The sequence below is a fragment of the Hyaena hyaena genome, unplaced genomic scaffold (assembly GCF_003009895.1).
Source record: "Hyaena hyaena isolate Hyena2069 unplaced genomic scaffold, ASM300989v1 scaffold_699, whole genome shotgun sequence".
In the NCBI taxonomy this organism is placed as follows: domain Eukaryota; kingdom Metazoa; phylum Chordata; class Mammalia; order Carnivora; family Hyaenidae; genus Hyaena; species Hyaena hyaena.
Window position 1 is genome coordinate 703,927 of NW_024081332.1, and position 21,479 is coordinate 725,405.

Here is a 21,479-nt window from a genome sequence, read left to right on the forward strand (position 1 = left end):
TCCAGAAAGTCCAGGCCCAACAGAGAGGAGGCGGGTGTTTTGAGAGAAGAGGGGAGGAGGGGACTTTTCAAAGAAGGACCTGGCCCCAAAGGCCTCAGGACAGGGACAGCCAATATTAGAGTAACCAAGGGAGACGGGGCCATGGGAGGAGGGCATACAGTAGGCTCGAGCCGGAGTGGCCTGTGGGAAGGAACTCACCAAGAGCCTCTTTGCCACTTAGAATGAGGAGAATGTGTGACAGAAGAAAGGAAGGGGTCATTTGCCGACTTGAGATGTGTCATAGGTTGTCTCCAGAAAATCAAAAATTTCCTGCTGAAGACCTCACAGTCAGAGTGCTCAGGCAGACCTTGCTTGTCTGCCTTCCTGCAAACGGCGAGGGAATATTCCAGCAAGGTGGTATCTGTACATGGATTCCCAGGGCAGCACGTGGAAGGGCAGCTGTGGAAGGTGATATGTCTGCATCCATACCTGGAGAGAATGGGAGAGAAAATGCCACAGCATCTTCAGTGCTGACAGGAGCCTCATACAGGATGGCCAGCTCCAGTCCCACCCGGTGCCAGAGTCCCACCTTCCCCTCCAACCCAGCTCTGGATTTTCCCAAAGGGTGTTCTCGTGAACCTCTCTCTTGTGATGCGTGCCTCAGAGAAACTTGGGAAGCCTCCCTTCAGGAGGAACCACAGTGCTCATTAGCGTATCAGACTCTGGAAACTTGTACAGATCAACTGTTTGATTTTGTTTAGCCCTCGTTTCTCCCTTTTTTCACCATAACTTTATTAATATCCTGCCGACCCAGTGATTCCATTAGCCAGCAGATGCCACACTGACAGTTAGAACAGACTTGTGCATGTCCTGTATATATTCCTGTCCAGTCCTTCATGTGAGTGATGCCTTTCGTACGTGTCTATTTGTGTGTCTCCAGCTGCTTCCTGCCCTTCCTCTCCAGCTTCTTCAGACCTTCCTCTGTAGCCATTCTCTGGTCTCTTTACCTCTTGGTGATTCTCATGGAATAGCTCCAGGTCATCTGTGTCCCTCCCTCTTAAGGTACTTCCTCCCAGCATGAGCCACAGGGGACCACTTGGGCAGGACTGCCTTCCTTTTCTCTGGACACCATCTGGGGATTTGTGTTTCCTTTTTTAGCAGCAGCGTCTATATTCTTATACAACAAACTCAGAGGTGAGGTCATTGTCGACCACGGACAAAAGAAATAAGATGGCGCTAATGATTGCTGTGTCAGTGATCTTAAAAGGCCCTTGTACTTTCTCCCCTTAGGTCATCTTTGCTTTGAACCAGACCCTCCTGCAGCAGGAGAGCCTTCGAGCAGGCAGCCTTCAGATCCCTTACACTACGGAGGATCTCATCAAACACTATAACTGTGGGGACCTCAGCTCCGTCATCTTCAGCCATGACAGCTCCCAGGTGAGAGCCCTTGTCCTCTGCCCAGCTCAGTGTGCATTTAAACACAAGAGTAAAGCCATTACCTGCTGACACCTGAATCTTCCATGAACAAAGGATTGAGGTCATAAAGGGCTCTAAAAATAAAATTGGGCAGGTTTAGATGTTGAATGAGATGCTGCGGCTAACAGAGCCATTCTTTATGATATGTGAGAATGGAGGGGCGTTGATGAGAGTTAATCCCAGGATCCCAAGCAAAGGACAAAGCTTCAGGGGATCCAGCAGCAGGCCTCAAGGCCTGGGCAAGAGAGAACACGAAGCTGCCTCCTGAGCAGGAAAGGGATCTGAGTCTGAAAGCCCCTGGCTGACTTAGGCAGCCCTTCTGGGAAATGATGGAAGAGAACTTAGGCTGAAGCTTGCAGTAGCTTCTAGGAACACGTAAGCATGATGAGTTTGGATGTGTTCATGACGGGACTGGTGCAGTGAGTGACACACGGGATAGGTATTACCTATGGTCCGTCAAGGGGAAGGAAGCTCAGAGGAGCCCAGCCTCCCTATGGCGGGGTATTTGTTAGTCTTTTATCAACAAGCTTCCCACGGGACCGACTGTGGCTTCCTCCCCTCCCTCCACCAAGGCCACGGGGCGGTGCAATGGCAGCTGAGTTTCTGAGATGGGGCGTGCATTGTCTCCACCACCAGGACCAGTGTCCTCGTGCCATAGGGGGCTGTGAGTGATGCTGGGGTCTGTTGGATCTGGGGACCCGAAGGAAACGTGAGCGAATGGAAGAGGTGAAAAAGGAATGGCCGCTTGGGGAGAGGATCAATAGGGGCTGGATCCAGCATCAGCCCCACAAGGGTCAGAAGATACAATGAACTTTCGGAGAGTCTGGAGCTGGAGGAACTTAAACCAAGGGAAAGCAAGCAAGAGGAAGGGGAAAACAAGAAGTACCTGAAGAAAGAGTAGTACAGTTGAGGGTGATGAAAATTCTTGGTGGGTGTAGGGGAAGCAGGGAGAGAAGTCGAGATAGATTGGGAAATTAGAATTTGAAGTGGCAGAAAAAAGCCAACATGTATGGGGGGTGGATTTGGAACTTTTTGGCAAACGGTAAGGCTGGTGGCAGTCAGGAACAGATTTCTTATGCATCCCTTTCCTGTGGCTCCTTCATGCTTTCCTACCTGCTCACAAGACCTCGCCTATGATATGGGGTGTTGGGAATGTACCTGCATCGGTGCCAGGGGGGCCAGGCTGGTCAGGCCCAGGGGTGTAGGTCCTAGGTCACGTTTGGCATTTAGCAGTGGGAGGTCTGCCCGTGGGGAAGGGCTGGTACAAAGGAAGCATTCTGCTGAAGAGAAGGGACTTGGGGAAACAGAGAGAAGGATCTCACATAAATGACATGATTTTTAAAAAGATGATAAAGGAGAAGATGTAGGCTTTGGATTTGAAAATGAAAAAAGTATCATTTCAAGGAAATGGCTAAAGGGAGTCTGTTGTCCATGAAGTGGAAACAGATGGTGACATTAGAGGGTGAAGACTTCCGGAAGGTCTTTGAGAGGCTACTGCACATGGGAGAAGCAGCCAGGGTAGATATTGTTTTATATTTGAGTGAAGTAATGGTTAACCTCATTAAATCCCTAGGGAGAGGAGAGAGCACTCGCCCAGGAGGAGGGGACCCAGACGGGGTGGGGAGGGAATGCGGTGTATCACCTTGACAGCCCCTGTTGTTAGCCAAAATACTGAAATTGGCTCACATGTGCACCGATGAAATATTTGCCAGGTGAAATATTTGCCAGGAGGGCAAAGAACATTGAAGAAAGCAAGAGGGAGACATGGGAATTGGAGAAATAATTAAAATTAAAATTGTGTGGCATTTAGAAGACAGGTGAATGGTTATAGACATGCCACGTATTCGGTCCTAGAGTCATAATTATTGATTCTAAAATATGTAATTATGTAAAATTAGTTTCATAGAGAAAGCATGTGTGAGTCAAACAAGTAAAAACGATGGATGTGTTAGACAAAGATACGGTCTCTGGTATAAACACATGGCATCAAGCATTCTCATTTGAATAGAACAGAAGTACTGTTTAAAATAGCCCAAGAGTACTTTCAGCGCACTTCCTCGGCTGTGTTTTCACTTGGGTTACAGAGACTGATATCACAGCTTGAAAAAGTAGTTGGTGGGAGACCCCAAGAGTGGTGTGTCCATCTTGCCCTTCCCCTGCCATGCTTGACCTTCTAGGCTGGGTGATTTAGGGCTCAGATGAAGCAACTTGGTTAGTGACTCTGTTGCCCCTAATTGGCTTTTTCTATTTCTTTTGGCGGAGGTTCCCAATTTCATTAACACCACGCTGCCGCCGCAGGAGCGCATCACAGCCCAGGAGATCGACAGCTACTTCCGCCAGGAGCTCATCTACAAACGGAATGAGAGAATGGGGAAGCGGGTGAAGGCCCTTTTGGAAGAGTTTCCGGACAAAGGCTTTTTCTTTGCCTTTGGGGCTGGTGAGTGGTTGGTTACCTCTGCTGGGAGGCTGGGCTCCGCGGCTCCTCCCACGAAGGGAAGGGACCGCGGAGGTGGGCTGCCGGTAGGAGGTGAGATGGGTGGCCCCTTCTTTGACTTATTTCACTTGCGAAATGGCTCCAGCTGATGCCTGAGTATCCAGCACTGTGGACACTTTGCTTCAGGGGCTGGTACCTGTGATTTCACCATAGCTCTCTCTCCGCCTGGTGTTCAAGACACACTCCCCTGGGAGCTGGGAAGGACTTTCTCTCTCTTCCCAGTTTGGTACTTAATCCCAACTTCTTTCTGGTACCCTTCATTTTTTTAACTTTCCCTAAAATGTATCTTGTCTTCTCTCTCCTCTCTGACTCTGAGACCTGGGGAGGATACATCAGCTATTACCAACTATTAACAGTGTACCTGGAAGCAGACTGGGAGAATGATTTCCTTTTGTGGACTTTTGAAATAAATTATCTCCTCTTCTTGAGTCGTTCTAGCACAGCTTTGCACCCTCCAGAATTAAATACAGAAGTGACAACAGACTTGGGGTGCCTGGGTGGTTCAGTGGGTTAAGCATCTGACTCTGAGTTTTGGCTTCAGTCATGATCTCACATTCATGAGTTTGAGCCCCTTGTCGGGCTCTGTGCTGACAGCACAGAGCCTGCTTGGGATTCTGTCTCTCTGCCCCTTCCCAGCTCATGTGCATGTGCTCTCTTTCTCTCTCAATAAATAAATGAAAAAGAGAGAGAGAGAGAGAGAGAGAGAGAGAGAGAGAGAGAGAGAGAGAGAGAAAGGAAGGAAGGAAGGAAGGAAGGAAGAAAATGAAATGCCAGAGCCTGGGTAGTGTGCAGAAGGAGCACTTGCTGGCCTTGGCTTTCTCCTTTCAGTTCTTTCACTAGCTTCATAAACTTAGGCAAGTCACCTCCCTCAGTTTTTTTTACTGGTAAAATGGGGTGGGGTGGGGGTTGGAGATGAGCATTTCTGGAATGGCAGAGTGAGAGGTCAAGTATAATCACCTAATTTCAAGATCCTTAGTTTAATTACATCTGCATTTTTTGGGGGGGCCATATAACGTTCACAGGTTCCAGGGATTAGGATGCAGATGTATTTTGGGGGACCATACCACAACATCTGAAAATCAATTAATGTAATCCCCCGTATTAGTAGACTCAAGGGCTGACACCACATGATGCTCTCAATAGACAGAGAAAAAGCCATCAATAAAGTACAACATTCTTTTCATGATAAACATACTCATCAAACCCCTGCTAGAAGGGAACTCCCTTCTAACACAGCCTGTTAAAGGGTCGCTGTGAAGACCCCACATTAACATATGAAATGGTGAAAGATGGAATGCTTTCCTCCTAAGATGAGGAACATGGCAAAGGTGGCTGCTCTCCTCACTTCTCTTCAACAACGTGTGAAGGTTCTAGCCAGCAAAGTTAGGAAAAGGAATAAAAGACATTCAAATTGGAAAAGAGGAAGTAAAACTATCTCTTTTCTCAGATGACATGGTCTTGTGTATGGAAAATCCTAGGTAATCCACCCAAAGACTCTTAGAACTAAAAACCCAGGTTACAGGGTGCCTGGGTGGCTCAGTCGGTTGAATGTCCGACCTTGGCTCAGGTCATGATCTCATGGTTCGTAGGTTCAAGCCCCCGCATCGGGCTCTGTGCTGACAGTTAGCTCAGAGCCTGGAGACTGTCTTGGGGTTCTGTCTCCCTCTCTCTCTGACCCTCCCCTGCTCATGCTGTCTCTGTCTCTCTCTCTCAGAAATAAATAAAACATTAAAAAAAAAAAAACACCCCAGGTTGCAAGGAGGCAGGATACAAGATCAGTACACAAAAATCCAATGTGTTTCCATACACAAACAATGAATACTTTGAAAATGAAACTAAGAAACTAGTTCCATTTAAAAGCGTAAAAAATATACTTAGTAGTAAATTTATCAAGATACACCATGAAAACTAAAAACATCATCAGAGGGACTTAAAGAAGACATCTCATGGTCATGAATTGGAAGGCTTGAATGGTATTAAAATGACAATATTCTCCCCAGTTGAGCTAGACATTCAATGTATAATTGTTATCAAAATCTCAACTGATGAAAATCCTTGAAAAGTAGATAGTGGTGATGGTGGCACAACTTTGCAAATATTCCCCAAGTGATTGAATTGTGCACTGTAATAGGATGAATTTTAGGGGTGCCTGGCTGGCTCAGTCCGCAGAGCATGTGACTCTTGATCTCAGGGTTGTGAGTTTGAGCCCCACGTTGGGTGTAGAGATCACTAAAGAAAATAAGCTTTTAAAAAAGGATGATTTTTATGTTATGTCAGTTATAGTCAAATATAGTTGTGGAAAAAAACTTGTTGTTGGGCTCCTACATCTTGTTCAGAAATGAATAGTTTCTGTCTTTGGTGCTTGGTTCCTGCGGTTGTGTGAGTGGTTTTCCTCTTCTCCAAGTCTCGTGTTCCCTCTTTGGATTGTGCGCAGTGCTGTGCTTCACGGTGCCCATGCCTGGCCTGTATGGCCAAGCTGTCGGCCTGCAGCACCCCGACGGGGATCGGGTCCCAGAAGCCTTCCGCGGCACCTGGTAGGGGTGATGGTGGCCCTCTGTTAGGACATAGAGCTGGTAGCTTGGTCCCAGCGGCTGTGCCGGGTCCTCCAGGATTGAAGGTGCCAGCCCCTGAGTGTGGGCTTTTGTTTTCCACTCCTGTGAGACTCAGTTGATCTCTCAAAAGCATCCCTGACGTCCAGTGGCGGGATAGTGGGGCACTGGGTGCAGGGGAAGGGTGGACGCTTTGAGATGTTGGTGGCCTACCGTGTGGCGTGAGGCTGGGAAGCGGGTTGGCTGGCAGCCAGTTGGCAGGTGGATCTGAGCAGCTGGGAGGGCAGGCCCTCCAGGTGGGGACTGTGCTGGACAGATGGCCCAGGTGAGATGCGGCACCTGCACTTGCCTGATTCTCAGGGCACAGCTGATCATTGCCGCAGCGCTGGGCAGAGGCCTCACAGCTGGGCACTTTGGGGGTCAGGGGTGCCCTGGACAGCTGCCAGTTCCACGTTCTCTTCCTGGCGCTGCTTCCTCCGCTGCAGGAATCCATTTCATCTCGTGCCTTCTGAAGGCTCTGTTGACCAGAGGGAACCATAAGAATCACTCTCGACACTTAGCCTTAATGGTTAAACATTTTAAAAAAGTCTGTGGTTAACAACCTTTTAGTTGCAAAGTGAGGATAAACAAAAATTAAAAGCTCCAGGGTTTAAAATCAAATAAGTTTGACAAGTCGGTCAGACAGAATAGGTTGGTTCCACTCTGAGAAAGCACTGGTAATAGGGGCAGTTCGTTCACTTGACAGATACTGTTTTTATTCTGAATCACTTGAGAGGGTGGACTCTGGAGCCAGACCACCTGGGTTTGAGACGCAATCTGCTTCATCTCTCGGTGCCTCCCACTTACCTGTAAAATGGAGATAATAATACGCCCACCTTATAGGGCTGTTGGCAGGGGCGGGGGTTGGGGGTGTCAAATGATGGGTAAAGCATTGTCCCTGGTAATATGACTGTTGGCTACTTTGCTTTTGTGATCACTCCCTGCTGTGTGTGCTGGGTACTGGCTGGGGAGCAGGCGGGGGGGGAGGGTCGCCACGGCACTCTGCAAGCTCAGTAGCCTATCCCCACACCCCGAGTCCAGGCAAAGCCTGTGCATGAGTTTATTGCACTTGTGTACCAGGGCTAATCAGGGCCTTGCCAACACCCCTTTCATCTGAGCCAGTTCCCCTCAGCAAGCTTGCGGTCATAGACTCTGCAGTCAAACCCAAAAAGGTAGTAGAGCCCAGTACCTTCCGCCAGTCACCTCGGACTCCCCAGGCTCTCAGAGGCTGATCCAGGTTCACACTGCTTCCTAGAGCTGTGGGAACAGGACACAGGAGACATCTACAGACTGCCCGTTGTCTGTCCAGAAGCTTGGATGTACCTTAATGTGCTGTCCGGTCTCTGGTTATTGAGTATTGACATGTCAAGCTTGTATAAACCCTGGAGCCAAACGGCCTGGGTTTTAGATTCTGTTCTGCGGCTGCTTAGCATGTGAAGCCTGGACCTGTTTTACCTCAGTTTTCCAGTTTAAAGTGCAGATAAGAAGGATACCTCTAAGGTTCTGCTCAACCACAGGATGGAGTGCTGCAATTTAATCAGCATTTAGGACATTAAAGTGCCATATGCTGTCACAGAGAGGGACATTATGAGTCCGGACCGTCATGTCTGTTCTGAGCATCAGAAGGCATCAAAACCTGAATGGAAAGAAGGTTGATCCCAAGATCTGCTCCTGGCCTTGAGAATGTATAAGGTGTCATTGTAAGCTTACCTGGTTGATCTTTGTTTTTTATTAAAAGGGAGGAAGTGAAATAAAATGCAGATTGAGGTTTCCAATTATGGTGGCTTCTGCTAAATGGAGAGGTGTTTTTTTGTTTTTTTGTTTTCGTTTTTGTTTTTACTGCGCATGTATAATTATTTGTGAGACAGAAGGGGGCTCAGGTCTCAGAGGTGGTCGGGCAATGTGCTGACAGCCAGCTCAGAGCCTGGAGGCTGTTTCAGATTCTGTGTCTCCCTCTCTCTCTGACCTTCCCCTGCTCACACTGTCTCTCTCTCTCTCTTAGAAATAGATAAAACATTAAAAAATTTTTTTTTGGATTGTGTAAATGACGAGAATGGTCGGGACTGTTAACACTGCATTCAGATCCAGAAGGCTGGAATCTGGTGTCTAGGCTCTCCCCTTGCTGTGTGACTGTGGGCAGCTCACCCCACCCTTCTGATTCTCTGTGTCCTCATCTCTGAAACACTGCTTGTCCCTCCCAGCCTGCCTGCCTGGAGTGCGGCCGAGAGGCCTGACTGCAGAAGCTCTTTGGAACTCTACTGGGCTGGACGGAAGGGATGGAGGGTTGGCAGGGTTATTTCTTTGTTCTGGGGTGCGTGTCTGGGGGTATGTTTAGTAGTCATGGGAGCTGCCGTGTTTCTGATCGTTTTTCTTACTGCAGGTCATTTCATGGGCAACAATACAGTGCTTGATGTCTTGCGGCGCGAAGGCTATGAGGTAGAACACGCCCCTGCTGGACGACCCATCAACAAGTAACCTTCCTGTGCTTCTATCCTGGTTGGGGAGCAGCTAGCAGAGCCGAAACCCCCACCGGGCTGCCCCGGCACCAGGGTGGGTGACGCACCGTGAGGGGCTCCAGAGGCCCCCAGCACGGCTATTACCACCTTCCCTGTCTGGCCGCTAAAGGGACCCTTGGCACCCGGCTCTGCTGGCATCCTGTTGTGGCCGGGGCTGTGTCAGAAGTGGGTTGCCTGGCCGGGCACTTTGGGCAACAGAGGCCATACTGGCCTTTTCCTCAGCAGCCTTGGGGCAGAGAAGGAGGCGAAGAGGAGATTGCTCCGTGGTCCTGGGGGCCCCAGGAGGGGTCATTAGGCTTAATGCTCAGTGCCTTTCCAGTGGGCACTTGGGAAGGTTCAGGGCGGGCAGATGGTGGAGTCAGTTATAAGGTAAGGTCAGAGGGGCTAGAGGCGCAGGGCGTGCCCGTGAGACCCTTCTTGGGACAGGAGCAAAGGCGTCTCTTTCCCTGAGCTGTTTCTCCCCCCAGGTCTGTTTATTTCTCATTTTGATGGCTCTGTGCTCCCCTCCCCTCTGAACTAGTCCGCCTGGGCTGCTGTAACAAAATGCCACAGACTGGGCACTTGAACAGCAGAAATGTATTTTCTTTCAGTTCTGGAGGCCAGAAGTCCAAAATCAAGGTGTGGGAAGGTTTGGTTTTCCCCAAGGCCTCTGTCGGGCTTGCAGGAGTCCGCCCTCTCCCTGGCCCCCACGGCCTGCCTCTGTGCGCACACAATCCTAGTGACTCTGTGTATTTGAATTTCCTCTCCTAAGGAAAGGCGCTGCCTACGAATGCAGTCACATTCCGAGGAACTGGCTGTGGAGGCTCCAACCTGAGTATTCGGCCCCTTACACACCTTTTCTCGCCCCGCTCCCTCCCGACCGCGGTCACCAGCGCCCCCTCCTGGCAGAGACCGCAGCGGTAGTGAGACGAATGCCCCGACCCTCTGCCGAGGGGTATAGAGGGCATCAGCTGTGGTGGCGGCTTGATGGCTGCCCCTCCCCAGGGGCCTTCTTTCTCCTCAGAACGCCCACCTTCGGCTCTTGTTGTTTCGAGCCGGGGCCTCTCCCCAGCCCCTCACCCCAGAGCGGCCTTCCTAGCAGTCCAGTTCCCACCCGGGAGCCGGGATTCTCCCCGACCGCCTCCTAGCGGACAATCGTGGGTACATCGTGGGCTGTCTTACCCCCACCTCTCCTCATGCACCACAGCCAGTGCGTCAGTAATAATGGTTCTTCAAATAGCGCTTAAACTCTCTAAAAGCCCTCACCTGAGACTACTCACTTCTTTTTTTTTTTAATGTTTTATTTATTTCTAGGAGAGAGAGAGAGAGAGAGAGAGTGTGAGCAGGGGAGGGTCAGAGAGAGAGGGAGTCACAGACTCTGAAACAGGCTCCAGGCTCTGAGCCGGCAGTCAGCACAGAGCCCGANACAGGCTCCAGGCTCTGAGCCGGCAGTCAGCACAGAGCCCGACGCGGGGCTCGAACCCACGAACCGCGAGATCATGACCTAAGCGAAAGTCGGACGCTTAACCGACTAAGCCACCCAGGCACCCCTGAGACTACTCACTTCTCACCTTCATCACACCTCTGGCTTCCTCCATCAAAACCTCTCCTCTTGGGTTTGCTCCTCTCCTTTTCATGGCTCTCTCTCGCTGGTCCATTCTTCGCTCTCTGTGGGACTAAATCTTGCAAGTGTCCCTTCCTCAGAAGCCTTCGGTGGTTTCTTACTGTTCTCTCCCAAAGTCCAGTTTCTTCATGCTGGTTTCTTGGTACCCAGACCCCAGCACAGGTGTGCTTCCTGCATCAGAAAACCTGTCTGGGGCACCTGGGTGGCTCAGTAGGTTAAGTGTCCGACTTCAGCTGAGGTCATGATCTCACTGTTTGTAGGTTCGAGCCCTGCGTCGGGCTCTGTGCTGACTGCCAGCTCAGAGCCTGGAGCCTGTTTCAGATTCTGTGTCTCCCTCTCTCTCTGACCCTCCCTGCTCACGCTGTCTCTCTCTCTCTCTCTCTCTCAGAAATAAAGCAGTAAAAAAAAAAAATTAAAAAAAAAACCAGAAAAGAAAACCTTCTGTCTGGGTCGCGGCCATCCACCTCCCCCTGATGAGAAAAATCCTGCCCCTCCTTCAGCTCTGCTCACTGCCCAGGTCTTGATTTTTCTTTCTCTCCTGTTCTCCTTGAGCCCTGGAGGGAGAACCCGGCCCTAAGCGGTTCTCAGCTTGTTTCAGGGGAACTGTATGCTTCTGGAAAGTAGGTGCTTTGTCCCTTTTCAGTTCCCGCCCCAGGCTGACTGGGTGGGTATTTGGCACACAGTCCTTGAGGGTGCTAGAGATGACCTTTCTGGAGTGTACATATGCATCCATGTACATGTGTGTATGTACATGAGTGTATGTGTGTGCACAGGTATGTATATGTGCGTACATGTGTGTACATACATGTGTGCGCGTGTGCACGTGTGTTGATGGTTATGCTCAGCCTTCCTACTTCTGTCTCTAACCTCCTAATACCTGCTTGTGAGGTCAGGAATCAATGTTTAAAAAACTTCTCCATGATTCTGGTGCCCAATGAGGGCTGAGAACCGGTGCTGACGTCCAGCTGGACTGCTCACATTTCCAGGAGAGGAAAAAATATTTATTGACGGATTGTCAGGTGGCAGCCAGGCTCACACGGACCGTCAGTTAATCCTCAAAGCCAGCCTGTGGGGTGGTGTTTCTTCTCCTTTACTGATGGAGAAATGGAAAGATCACACAGCTAATCAGAACCAGGTACAGTTCAGACTCCTCTGCCTGCACATCCCTTTTCTTTCTGCCCTTTCTTCTTCCACTTCTTACTTCCCAGATCCTTTGTCTTTGTTCGAGCACCTTCCTCTGCCAGAGATTCCTTTGCCGTCCCTGCCCCTAATTCTTTCAGAATCTGAGATCCAGCGCAAATGCCCCACATCCTTCTGTGCTCCAGCCTGGGTTCTCCCCCCGCCCTCGCGCTGGCCCCGGCACTTTGATATGTGCTTCTGCAGTAGCTATCCGGGCATCTGGCACACAATATGTGCTCCATTAGGGTGGTGTCTACGAGGTTTTAGAGGTGAGCAGTGCTCTAGGGGAGGCCACGGGGGAGCGTGAATCCTGGAAAGGAGCTCCAGTTAGGGAGAAGAAGGGGTGAGGGGATAAGGGCCCAGAGTGGGGGAAATGCCCACAGTGAAGGTGTTGGCAAGGGCCAGCGTAGTGGCTGTGGAGACACCTGCTTCCTTTTCCCCCTCCTTAGCAGCCGGGTGATAGCCCCTGAGGGATGAGATGGAACTTGGATGTGCGGCAGGCTGTGGGTGGGGGCAGGAGGCCTTCCAACTGGTGACCTAGCTCACCCAGCCCCTGGGGACTTGGGGTAGCTCCGTTAGGTGGACAGTGAGTGGAGGGCAGTTGGCAGCCACTACCCTCCTGTATTCAGCAGGCCGGAATACACAGGCAAGGCCCTGGCTGTGAAACTGCCCTTCCATGGGCAGCAAAGAGGGGGGACAGGGGTCCTGCCGGCCTGATCCCAAGTGTTTAACGCGTTCCCCACCCCCACACCTCTTCCCAGGATAATGGTTGCTGGATTAGGGTTTTGTGGGGGTTTTTTGCTGCCATAACACATTACCATACACTCTGCCCTCAAGCACTGGTGATTATGTTACAGTTCTGTAGATCAGAAGTCTGACATGTGTGTCAGTGGGCTGAAACCACGGTGTTCATGGGGCTGCGTTCTCCTCTAGGGCCTCGAGGGAAGAACAGGTTTACTTGCCTGTTCCAGAGTATAGAGGTTTGTGATCCCTCCTTCCATCTTCAAGGTCACTTCACAGTGACTGCATTTCTCTGACCATTCTTCTACAGTTGCATCTCCCATGGCTACAGGAAAGTTTTCTGGCTTTAAGGAACCATGTTATTAGATTGGGCCCACCCAGGTAGCCTGGGGTAATCTCCCATCTCAAGGTCCTATGTCACACCCACAAAATCCCTTTTATCAGGAAAGGTAACAAACAATAGTATTCACATGTTCGGGGATTAGCACACAGGGATCACTGGGGGTCATTATTCTGCCCACTGCACACAAAGGGATCTGGTGAATGTCCTTTGGCTGCACAGTGGGGGCGCTCCCGGGTCCTGGTCAGTTTTGCTGGGGTACATGCAGTGTCACTCATCCCCAAGTAGTGGGACTGGAGGAAAGGGGCATTCGCATGGAGTGCACACTGTGTGCTCAGCCCTGTGTGAAACATGGTGCGTGGGTAGTTTCAATCCTCACAGCAACCGGGTGAGGTAGATCAACTTTATAGAAGCAGCAGAGGCTCAGAAAGTCTAATTATCATGTTCTAGTTTCCAAACCTGGGCTCCTTTCTGGGTACCACATGTCCTCCGGTGGGTGCACGGGAGAGATACCATGTCAACAGGGTGTGTCTTTTCTGGAGACTTCCACGACATGAGTAGATTGTGTGAAATGCTGGCAGGGGACAAGCAATCTCTCAAGCACAAGAGTCCCATATTGTGGCCAAAATGACCATGGATCTAGGTTTCATAAGGAACTAGAGGTTTCACTGAACTTTGGGAATTCAGATGGAAGGAAACATGATATCCTAGAACCTCAACCTGGAATGGGATGCTCAAGCTAGCCCAGAAGCTCTGGGATGAGTTAACCTGTGTTCAACAGTGGGGATTTTCTGTTCCTGGCAAAGAAGCAGTCACCTCTACTGCCCTGGGTCCCTTAAGCCTATGAGCCTTTGTCTGTAGGATCTTTCTCTGGAGGTAGTAGTGACACTACTCTATATCCTCCATATTTTTTTATAGTGAAAATAAGTTAGCTTTATAAACTGGAGAAAAAAAATCTTGATGAATGTTATTTGAAAATGGCACTGAATCCTTGTTGGGACCTAAGGCAAAGAAGTTTATTTTCCTGGTCCTCAGTTTTTTAAATTGTAAAGTGGGTGTTATGATTCTCCAGGACATCTCAGCTGTGAAATATGAGAAAGACAAAAATCAGGAGAAGTAAAATTAATTTCTTCTGGATTAATGACCTCCCCCTGCCTCTCCCCCAGCCACCAAGGGTAATTAACTTGGTTCTCAAGCTTTGGCCTTGCCCACCTGCAGTAAGTGAGCTGAGGTCTTCTTGTGTCTCTTGTGAGTTGAACAGAACCACAGCTGTGAATTGCCCCTCTGTGAGGATCCACCGCTTGAAGCCATAAGAGCTGAGTGAATTTGAGTCCATGCTGTTTGCAACAGACTTTTGTGAATGCTACGGTGTACCAGGGCCTGTTTGGGTTATATGGAGGTCAAGGATGACATAGATGTAATCCCTGCTGGAACAGGGGCCTGGGCCTGGGGGCTGCTGCCCATCTGTTCCTGAATCCTCTAAGAGGCCACTGGAATCTTGGAGAGCCTTAGGCGGAGCACTTTCCCTCTCTAGGCTCCCATTACTTTGTTGGTATAATGAAGAGGTTCATCTAAGTGGTGTCACACCTAGATGTCAGGCATTGTGCTGGGATCTGGATCAGTGATGAATCTGGCACGTCCTGTCCTCCAGGGGCCTTTTAACTGTGACTGTGTGTTGCAGGGGTTCCCAGCCTCAGGTTCAGAACAGGCGTCTTTTTTCTTTCTTTGCCACTAGAAGAATGAATTCCCTTCTTTTACCTTTTTTTCCAACCTGAGTCTTTCCCATTTTCATTTTTTATCTCATATACCACCTGCCTTCCTCACACAGGGCCATGAATATTAATTGACCACCCAGGCTCTGTCTAGTCATGGGTCAGAATTGAGCCCTGCTTCTGGCAGGTGAGCTGTTCATCAAGGCCGAATCAGGGCAGAACGAGCGAGTCGATTCTTCTCTTACTGCCCTCCTCAACCCCAACTAAACTCTTGATGAAAGTCCTGTTGTAGCAAGAAATTAGGTCCTTCTCATGGCTTATTTCCTCTCTGGAAGAGATTTTTTGGGTGGGGTGGTGGAGGTGGTGGTGGGGATGGGGAGAGACTAGAGTCACCTTTAGGGAAAAACTAGAAACAAGTTTGAGTTTCTCATCAGTTTGGAAAAACATATTCCCTTTGGGAAAGATGGCTTCTGGTAGGACCTGGGTTAAGGTGGTTAGAACACTGTGAACACTAGCAGTCATTTGCGTGGGGGGATGCGGCTGCCACAGCCTCTTTCTGAGTAGAGCCCTTACCAGGGTAAAGGAGGGGTTAACATGATTAAGGGCTCCTTCAGTTCTAAGTAAATGGCATTTAAACATTTTTTTTTTAAATGTCACTTTCAATGCGGTAGTCTTCAGCGACTTTCTACATAGCTGTGACCCATTGTTAGGGAAGGGCAGTAATTATATGCAATTAAAAAGAAATCTTCTATTTCCTCCCCAGGGCCGGGGGATTTGGAACGACTACTACAACGGTATATGAGGGAGAAATTAAGGCGCCAAAGTGATCGATTCTGGAGGTGGCTTGGATAACGCTCCCTAGCCAGCTTGAACTGTCACCTTATCTGCCCCTTCTAAGTCCCTGAGCCCTGAGGGCGTGTGACCCTCCTTCCAATCCATCTTCCCTCCACCCCTGTTCACAGAGAGAAGAGTAAAAGTCCCTCGTCCGGACCCGCCTCCTCTGCCATCTTTGCTCCGGAAGTGCCCGCTGCGGAAGCGCGGGTACCGGAAGCTGGGTCCGCGGTGCGCTCGCTGTGGCCTCCCCACGTGTCCCCGCCCGGCAGTGCCCACCTGGGAGTCGCAGCGGAGGGGAAGTTTCGGAAAAAACGGAGGCGGCAGCGGCCACACCGAAAGCAGCGGCTCCGGCAGTTCAGCGATCTGTGGGTCCGACTGGAGGAGAGGTGAGGCGGTGGTTTGGGCCGGGTGGGGCCGGCCAGGAGCCCATCTCCGGCATCCATCCTCCCCACCCGGAGTATCAGTGGGGAGCAGCCCAGGAATATCCTGTCACCTTGCTTAAGACGGGGAGGTTCAAGGCCCTGGTGGGGATGAGCAGCCCTCCTCGTGGACCAGCCTTTCCTGTTGCTCAGAGCCTTGGGCACTGGTCTTCTGTCCACTGTGATTGCGATGAACCCAGTAATTAAAGGTAGTTGCTTCGAGCCAGAGTAAGGGCATTGTTATCTTTGTTAAAGAACGAAGGGGGGGGTGGCGGTGGTGGGCACGCATGGGTGTGTTTTGATTTGCTAGTCCTTTCTCCACTGCAGCTTAGGGAAGATTTCATAGTTTTGCAGAGCCGGAAGCAACAGAGAACAGGCTTGTTCAGCCCCCACATTTTACAGAGAGCATGGTGACCACAGAATGCACTCTCTGAAGATGCTTAGGAGGTGGATCAGAAGTGGATAGAGGAGTCAAAGGTGGTGACTCAGCCTGGTCTGCAGGGCATAAGGCTTTTGGAAGAACTACACCAGAGAGGCCTGGGATCCAGGGTCCAGTTTGATTCAACCCAAATGTATTGAGTTCCTCCTGTGCGCCTGCTGTTGTGTTGGGTGCTGTGGCATTGAAGTAAACCAGATGGGCATTAGCCCTCTTCCTTCATGGAGTTTGCATTCTAGGGAGAAAGCCAGATTTTGACATCTGCAAAGGGTGCTGTGGGAATGTGCTTGTGTGTGTTGGAAGTTACTATTTAGGTTTGGGAGAGTGGTCAGGAAAGGCCTCCTGGAGTGAAGGGACCTTTTGGCTGATGCTGAGTAGAAGCTTGACAAAGTGGAGCCCAATGACCAGAACTTTTGAGTGTGGATCAGGAGATTCAGGGATCCAGTACCTGTACAGGTGCTTGATGATAAATGTCATTGAATGAATAAACAGCTGAGCAAGGAGGGGAAGGAGTTCCAAGCAAAGGGAACAGTTGGAAAGCCTGGAGAGAGTGAGCATGTTGAAGAAACCAAGATGCAATAATTATGGTTGGAGCCTGGGGGGTCAGGTGGGGTGGGGTTGGCTGGGTCCAGACAGGAGATGGAGGAGGGTGACAGAACGTCTCATGCCTGAGGAAGTGAGGAGCCGCTGAAAGGTTCGAAGCAGGCATCCAATGTGCTGTGGGATTGGCATTTTTAAATGGATGGAAGCTAGCAACCAAATGGGACCTGGAGAGCAGGGGTCCTGTCGGTGTCCATGTTCCACGTGGCCAAGGGTGGCTCTCCAACCATCCTTCATTGGTGGAGGAATGAATTGATCTGTTCAGGACTTTTTAGTTTGGGTTATTTCCTTTTAAGGTGGCCTGGAGTTGGGCCCTTCACCCCAGAGCTGGGCTGAAAGGTCTGGGTGGGCCTGAGATCTTGAGCCCCTACTGTCTTGACCTGGGATGTCTGCATGATGTTCACACGAGATATGAGCTGGGGTAGGGGAGAGAGCCAGAGACCCGAGGAGGATGCCAGAGATCCAAGGAGGATACCTCATGGCTTGGATGTGCGCCTGTGTGTGGTCAGTGAGGAGGGGCCCTGCCTGAGATCGCCCAAAGGCTAATGATGAGCAAATCTGAGTTGGGCCTTCTGACACCTAGAGTTTTAATAATCTTTGAACCAAGAATCATGTAGCCAAGGGAGAGTTGTCCAATGTGCTAGTCTTAGCACCTGTGTTACTTGGTTTTGTTGTGGTTTTGTTACTTGGTTAGTAGTATCGAGGGACAGAGACACAGGCAGCCCATTAACATACTAAGATCCATTCTCGTCTTTAAAGAAGGGAGATGGAAAGAAGCTGTGTGGGCATTTGGGGGCCTTGGATTATCCATTGGCTCCAGCTGTGCTCTGAGCCTCTGTTTCCTTTCTTTCCCTCCTAGCGCTGAGGTCCCACAGCTCCAGGGCCCCGTTCTGGATAGGCACATCTCTGCCGAGCTGCAGCTCCCTCGCCATGGGCATTCCCACCACAGCCAGATGGTGGCCAGCAGTGCCTGTCTGTCTCTCTGGACGCCTGTGTTCTGGGTGCTGGTGCTGGCTTTCCAAACAGAGACACCCCTCCTGTAGTGACTGGAGGAGCCAGGCCAGGCCCCTGACCCCTTGGACTTGAAGGATGGCCATTCCTGTACTCCACACTCTGTTCTGGCCTTGATGGGCCCAACCCAGGAGAAGAGAGAGAATAAAAGTCAATGTTGATTCTTCTCTTTCCAAGGAATCACTCTGGGTTATCCAGCAGTGCTGGGGGTAGGTAACATAATGACTTGTATGAAAATAATGTAAATGAATTATATGGAGATAATACTTTTTCTTTGTAGACTTTTTCCCCACAGTGTGTATATGTTCTGCAAAAACTCTTGCGCACACCTTCTGAATATTATCCCTGCTTTACTCCTGGGCCCTACCTGCCAGTTCGGATCCTGACCCTTTTCCCTCCTGCTGCTCCTCTTCCTACCAGTTCTGGAATCAGGGGGTCAGTAGGCCATAGGAGCTTTGCTTTGTTTCCTGTGTTCTGACAAGTGCTTTCATCATGGATGTGAGTATCTCACCACCATGCTGAAGACTGGACGAAGGGGTAGGCTCTGACAGAGGCGCTGTGTGAGAAAGTGGTTTTCAAATGCTCCCTCTTCTTGTCTTGTTATTTATTTATATGCCAATGCCTTTATAAATAAAATCTTATGGGGGAGTCCTTGTAAAATCAGTAAGAGCAGAATTGTCTCCCCTGAGTCTGAAGTGGGAACTTTTAGCCCTGCCTCCCACCCCACCTCCTGTTCGGTCGCCACACCCGCCCCTGGGGCAAGGTTTCCCTGTGGCCTTCGAGCAGCTCACAGAAACCCAGGACGGCCTGCCCAGGACTTGGAAGTAGATGTGTTTGTTTCTAATCTGGTTAGGGTAAGCTTGATTGCCTGGGCTTGCAGGTCTGTGATCTTCCCTTCCTAGACTTTCTTGGGGGGAGGGGAGTGCATTCTCAACCATTTCCAAGGCCCAGAAGATCTTTCGGGTCTACTTAGAGTGGCGAGATGGTGCTCAGGAGGCCTGTCCTCCACCTTCAGTGCATTCCGTACTCTCTGTATTGCGGGGGGAGGAGGGCTAAACTTTCCTAGATTCCCTTGCTGCTATGGCTGAGATTCTCCTGATGACATAGACGTATGTGAGACTTGCAGGGTTCAAGGGGAACAGAAGACCCTTGAACCTTTTCTTCGGTAGTGGTGGCAGTTGTGTGCAGGCTGCTGCAGACATGAGTTTGTGCAGTGGCCAGGCCGTGCGTTTCCCTGTCCAGTCACCCGCTTCACGGGTGTGGTAGAGCCCTGAGGTTGGCTCAGTTTCCTACAGCTTTCTGACCTGGGAATACAGCTGCTGTGGTGCCAGACGTCAGCCTCTGACTCCTGCAGCTGCAGCCGTTCCCGTCCCACGGCTTAGTAAGCACCTGTTCCTGCTCCGAACGCCAAGAGTCGCGGTTCCTGCCCTGCGACTTGAGCCTGCTCTTAGCTTTGGTAGATACGGGAATGGAGGCAGAGGTAGAAGGGGAAGGTAGGATTACTGGGCCCGATTCAGTTCTTCCACATTTCTGGAAGGGGCTGATGTGTCTTTATCCAGAGGCCCACCTGCTAGCTGGGTGAGTCCCAGCTTCTTGACCCACATGTGGCCGAGGAGGCAAACAGACGCTGGTTGGCTTGGCTGACACAAGACGGCTTGGCACGGTGACTGCTGCACCTCAGTACTGGCCCAGCAACCTCTGCTTTTGAGGTGGCAGGGGCTCAGGTGTGCCCGGGAAGGACTTGGATGCTTTTTACACAGGTTCGTCCAACGCGGAAGGGGAAATTCTGTACTTGGGCAGGACCAACCTACACTTTTGTGAAGCACAGCAGGCTCCTCTGAGGATAGCGGGATGGGCCCTAGAGGGGTGAATTGGCACCATGGGGTCAAGATCTTGTCCAGCTCACTTGCTCATCTGCTTCCCATGTGTTGGGATCTGAGCCTTAAATCTGGTCTAGGAACAGAAGCATCTGGGGCCATGTGACAGAAATGTACAAGGGGCCTTTTATAGCAGTGTGAAGAGGAAGGAAGTCCATCTGGGTGAGGAATTGGTGAGTTCTGACTCTGCCCAGGCCCTCTCCTTACTCCCTCCAAGTTACTGATGGGAAGCTGCCTGGCTCTGGCATGGGGGAGGGGGAGCAGGTTTAAGAGGTGAGTGCTGAACCCACTGCGTTCACATCAGAGCTCGAATTACCAACACAGTGAAACACTCAGACACTTTATTTTAGGTTAGACAAGAAAAGCCACACTAACCAGCCTTAAGTCAGATCAGAAGTAAAGCTGTTTTGCTCACATATGTTAAACAGACCTTTGTCCCCCATCGGGAAAGATCTCTGGCCTCGTTCTTTTTTAGCAAGAGGTGGCGACTTTTCACTCATTTAGCTGGCAGAGCAAAGCTGATCCCTTGGCAATCCAGTAATCTTTGGACCGGTTGGAGGGTAAGAGCACAGTTACCACAAAGTTGGTGGAATGACCTAGGTAAGGACACAAAGACAAAGGCTTATTACTTAAAGAATAACCCTTTGATGCAAAGAGCACCGTACTGGGAGTCAAGACTCTGGTTTCAGACCTGACTCAGCCTCTATAGATAATGGGTAAATAGTCCTCTACATATTTCAGTTTTATACTCTATAAAATGAAATGATGATAGAACAAATGATCCTTTAGGACCTGTCCAGCTTTGACTTTGCATAACCTTGTGAAGTATGTTTCAAATTCTCTGCAGTCTGACTGAGGGAACACTGGAATAGATTCAGCCCTGGGCTTTTAGTGGGACTCAGGATGCAGTTGGTAGGTTGAACATCCATTCATTTGTCCATCTGTCCGTCCATCCATCCATTACACTGTTCCACCCTAAAGTTAGGCACCATGGCTCCTGAAATGACTAAGTGCAATAGCAGATATTTTGTTTTTAGCTCTGGGACATCTAAAGTAAGAGGTCACTTTTTTTTTTTTTTTACTGTGGGCCTGTGTGAGGGGCCAGGACCAGTATGATAAGAAGAGAGTTCTGCTTTCAAGATGACATTGCGTTCACAGCAGACCCCATCTGTGTAGAAGCTGGGGAAAGGTGATGGTGTCCCCAGCAGAGAATGCCTGTATCTCCCCTTTCCTTACCTTTCATATGCCCTGCCCTGCCACGATGCCTTGGCAGGGACTTGATTGACATTTTCTAGTACAAATGCCACACACACACACACATGCACGCACACATGCATATATGAACACACACACGTATACATACATACATATATGCATGTGTGTATGTGTGCATGCATGTGTGTATGTGTGCATACGTGTGTGTGTGTGTGTTGCATTAGTTTGATTCAGGATTCAAATAAGATCCATGCCTTGCAATACTGATGTGTCTCTTAAATCTCTTTCGGTTGGTAGGTTACCCCTCTGTTCCTTTTGCCACCCCCTGGTAATTATTGAAATAACTAGGCTATTTGTCCCATGAAGTTTCCCAGAGTCTGGACTTTGCTGACAGCATCCCTGTGGTGATCTTAAATATGTTTCTCTATTCCTGTAAAGGGGGTGGTTAGATCTAGAGAT

General features: G+C 50.1%; 2 protein-coding genes across 6 annotated transcripts in view; one reads left to right on the top strand and one right to left on the bottom strand.

Moving 5' to 3' along the window:
• Positions 1-18,591, top strand: part of TRABD2A (TraB domain containing 2A) — a 52,259-nt gene extending 33,668 nt beyond the window's left edge. For 2 of the 5 annotated variants that reach the window (XM_039217620.1, XM_039217621.1), the window contains exons 3-7: positions 1,270-1,416; positions 3,712-3,892; positions 8,918-9,008; positions 15,591-15,848; positions 17,777-18,591. In XM_039217620.1, coding sequence (XP_039073551.1) covers positions 1,270-1,416; positions 3,712-3,892; positions 8,918-9,008; positions 15,591-15,848; positions 17,777-17,960 — 861 coding nt within the window. In that variant the 3' untranslated portion in view covers positions 17,961-18,591. Of the gene's footprint in view, positions 1-1,269; positions 1,417-3,711; positions 3,893-8,917; positions 9,009-15,391; positions 15,468-15,590; positions 15,849-17,776 lie in introns of all 5 variants that reach the window. The other 3 variants (XM_039217624.1, XM_039217623.1, XM_039217625.1) reach the window with 3 other exon arrangements.
• A 1,538-nt stretch (positions 18,592-20,129) lies between these two features.
• DNAH6 (dynein axonemal heavy chain 6) overlaps positions 20,130-21,479 on the bottom strand; it is a 215,350-nt gene continuing 214,000 nt past the window's right edge. The window contains exon 77 of the mRNA XM_039217619.1: positions 20,130-20,401. Coding sequence (XP_039073550.1) covers positions 20,298-20,401 — 104 coding nt within the window. The 3' untranslated portion in view covers positions 20,130-20,297. The remainder of the gene's footprint in view (positions 20,402-21,479) is intronic.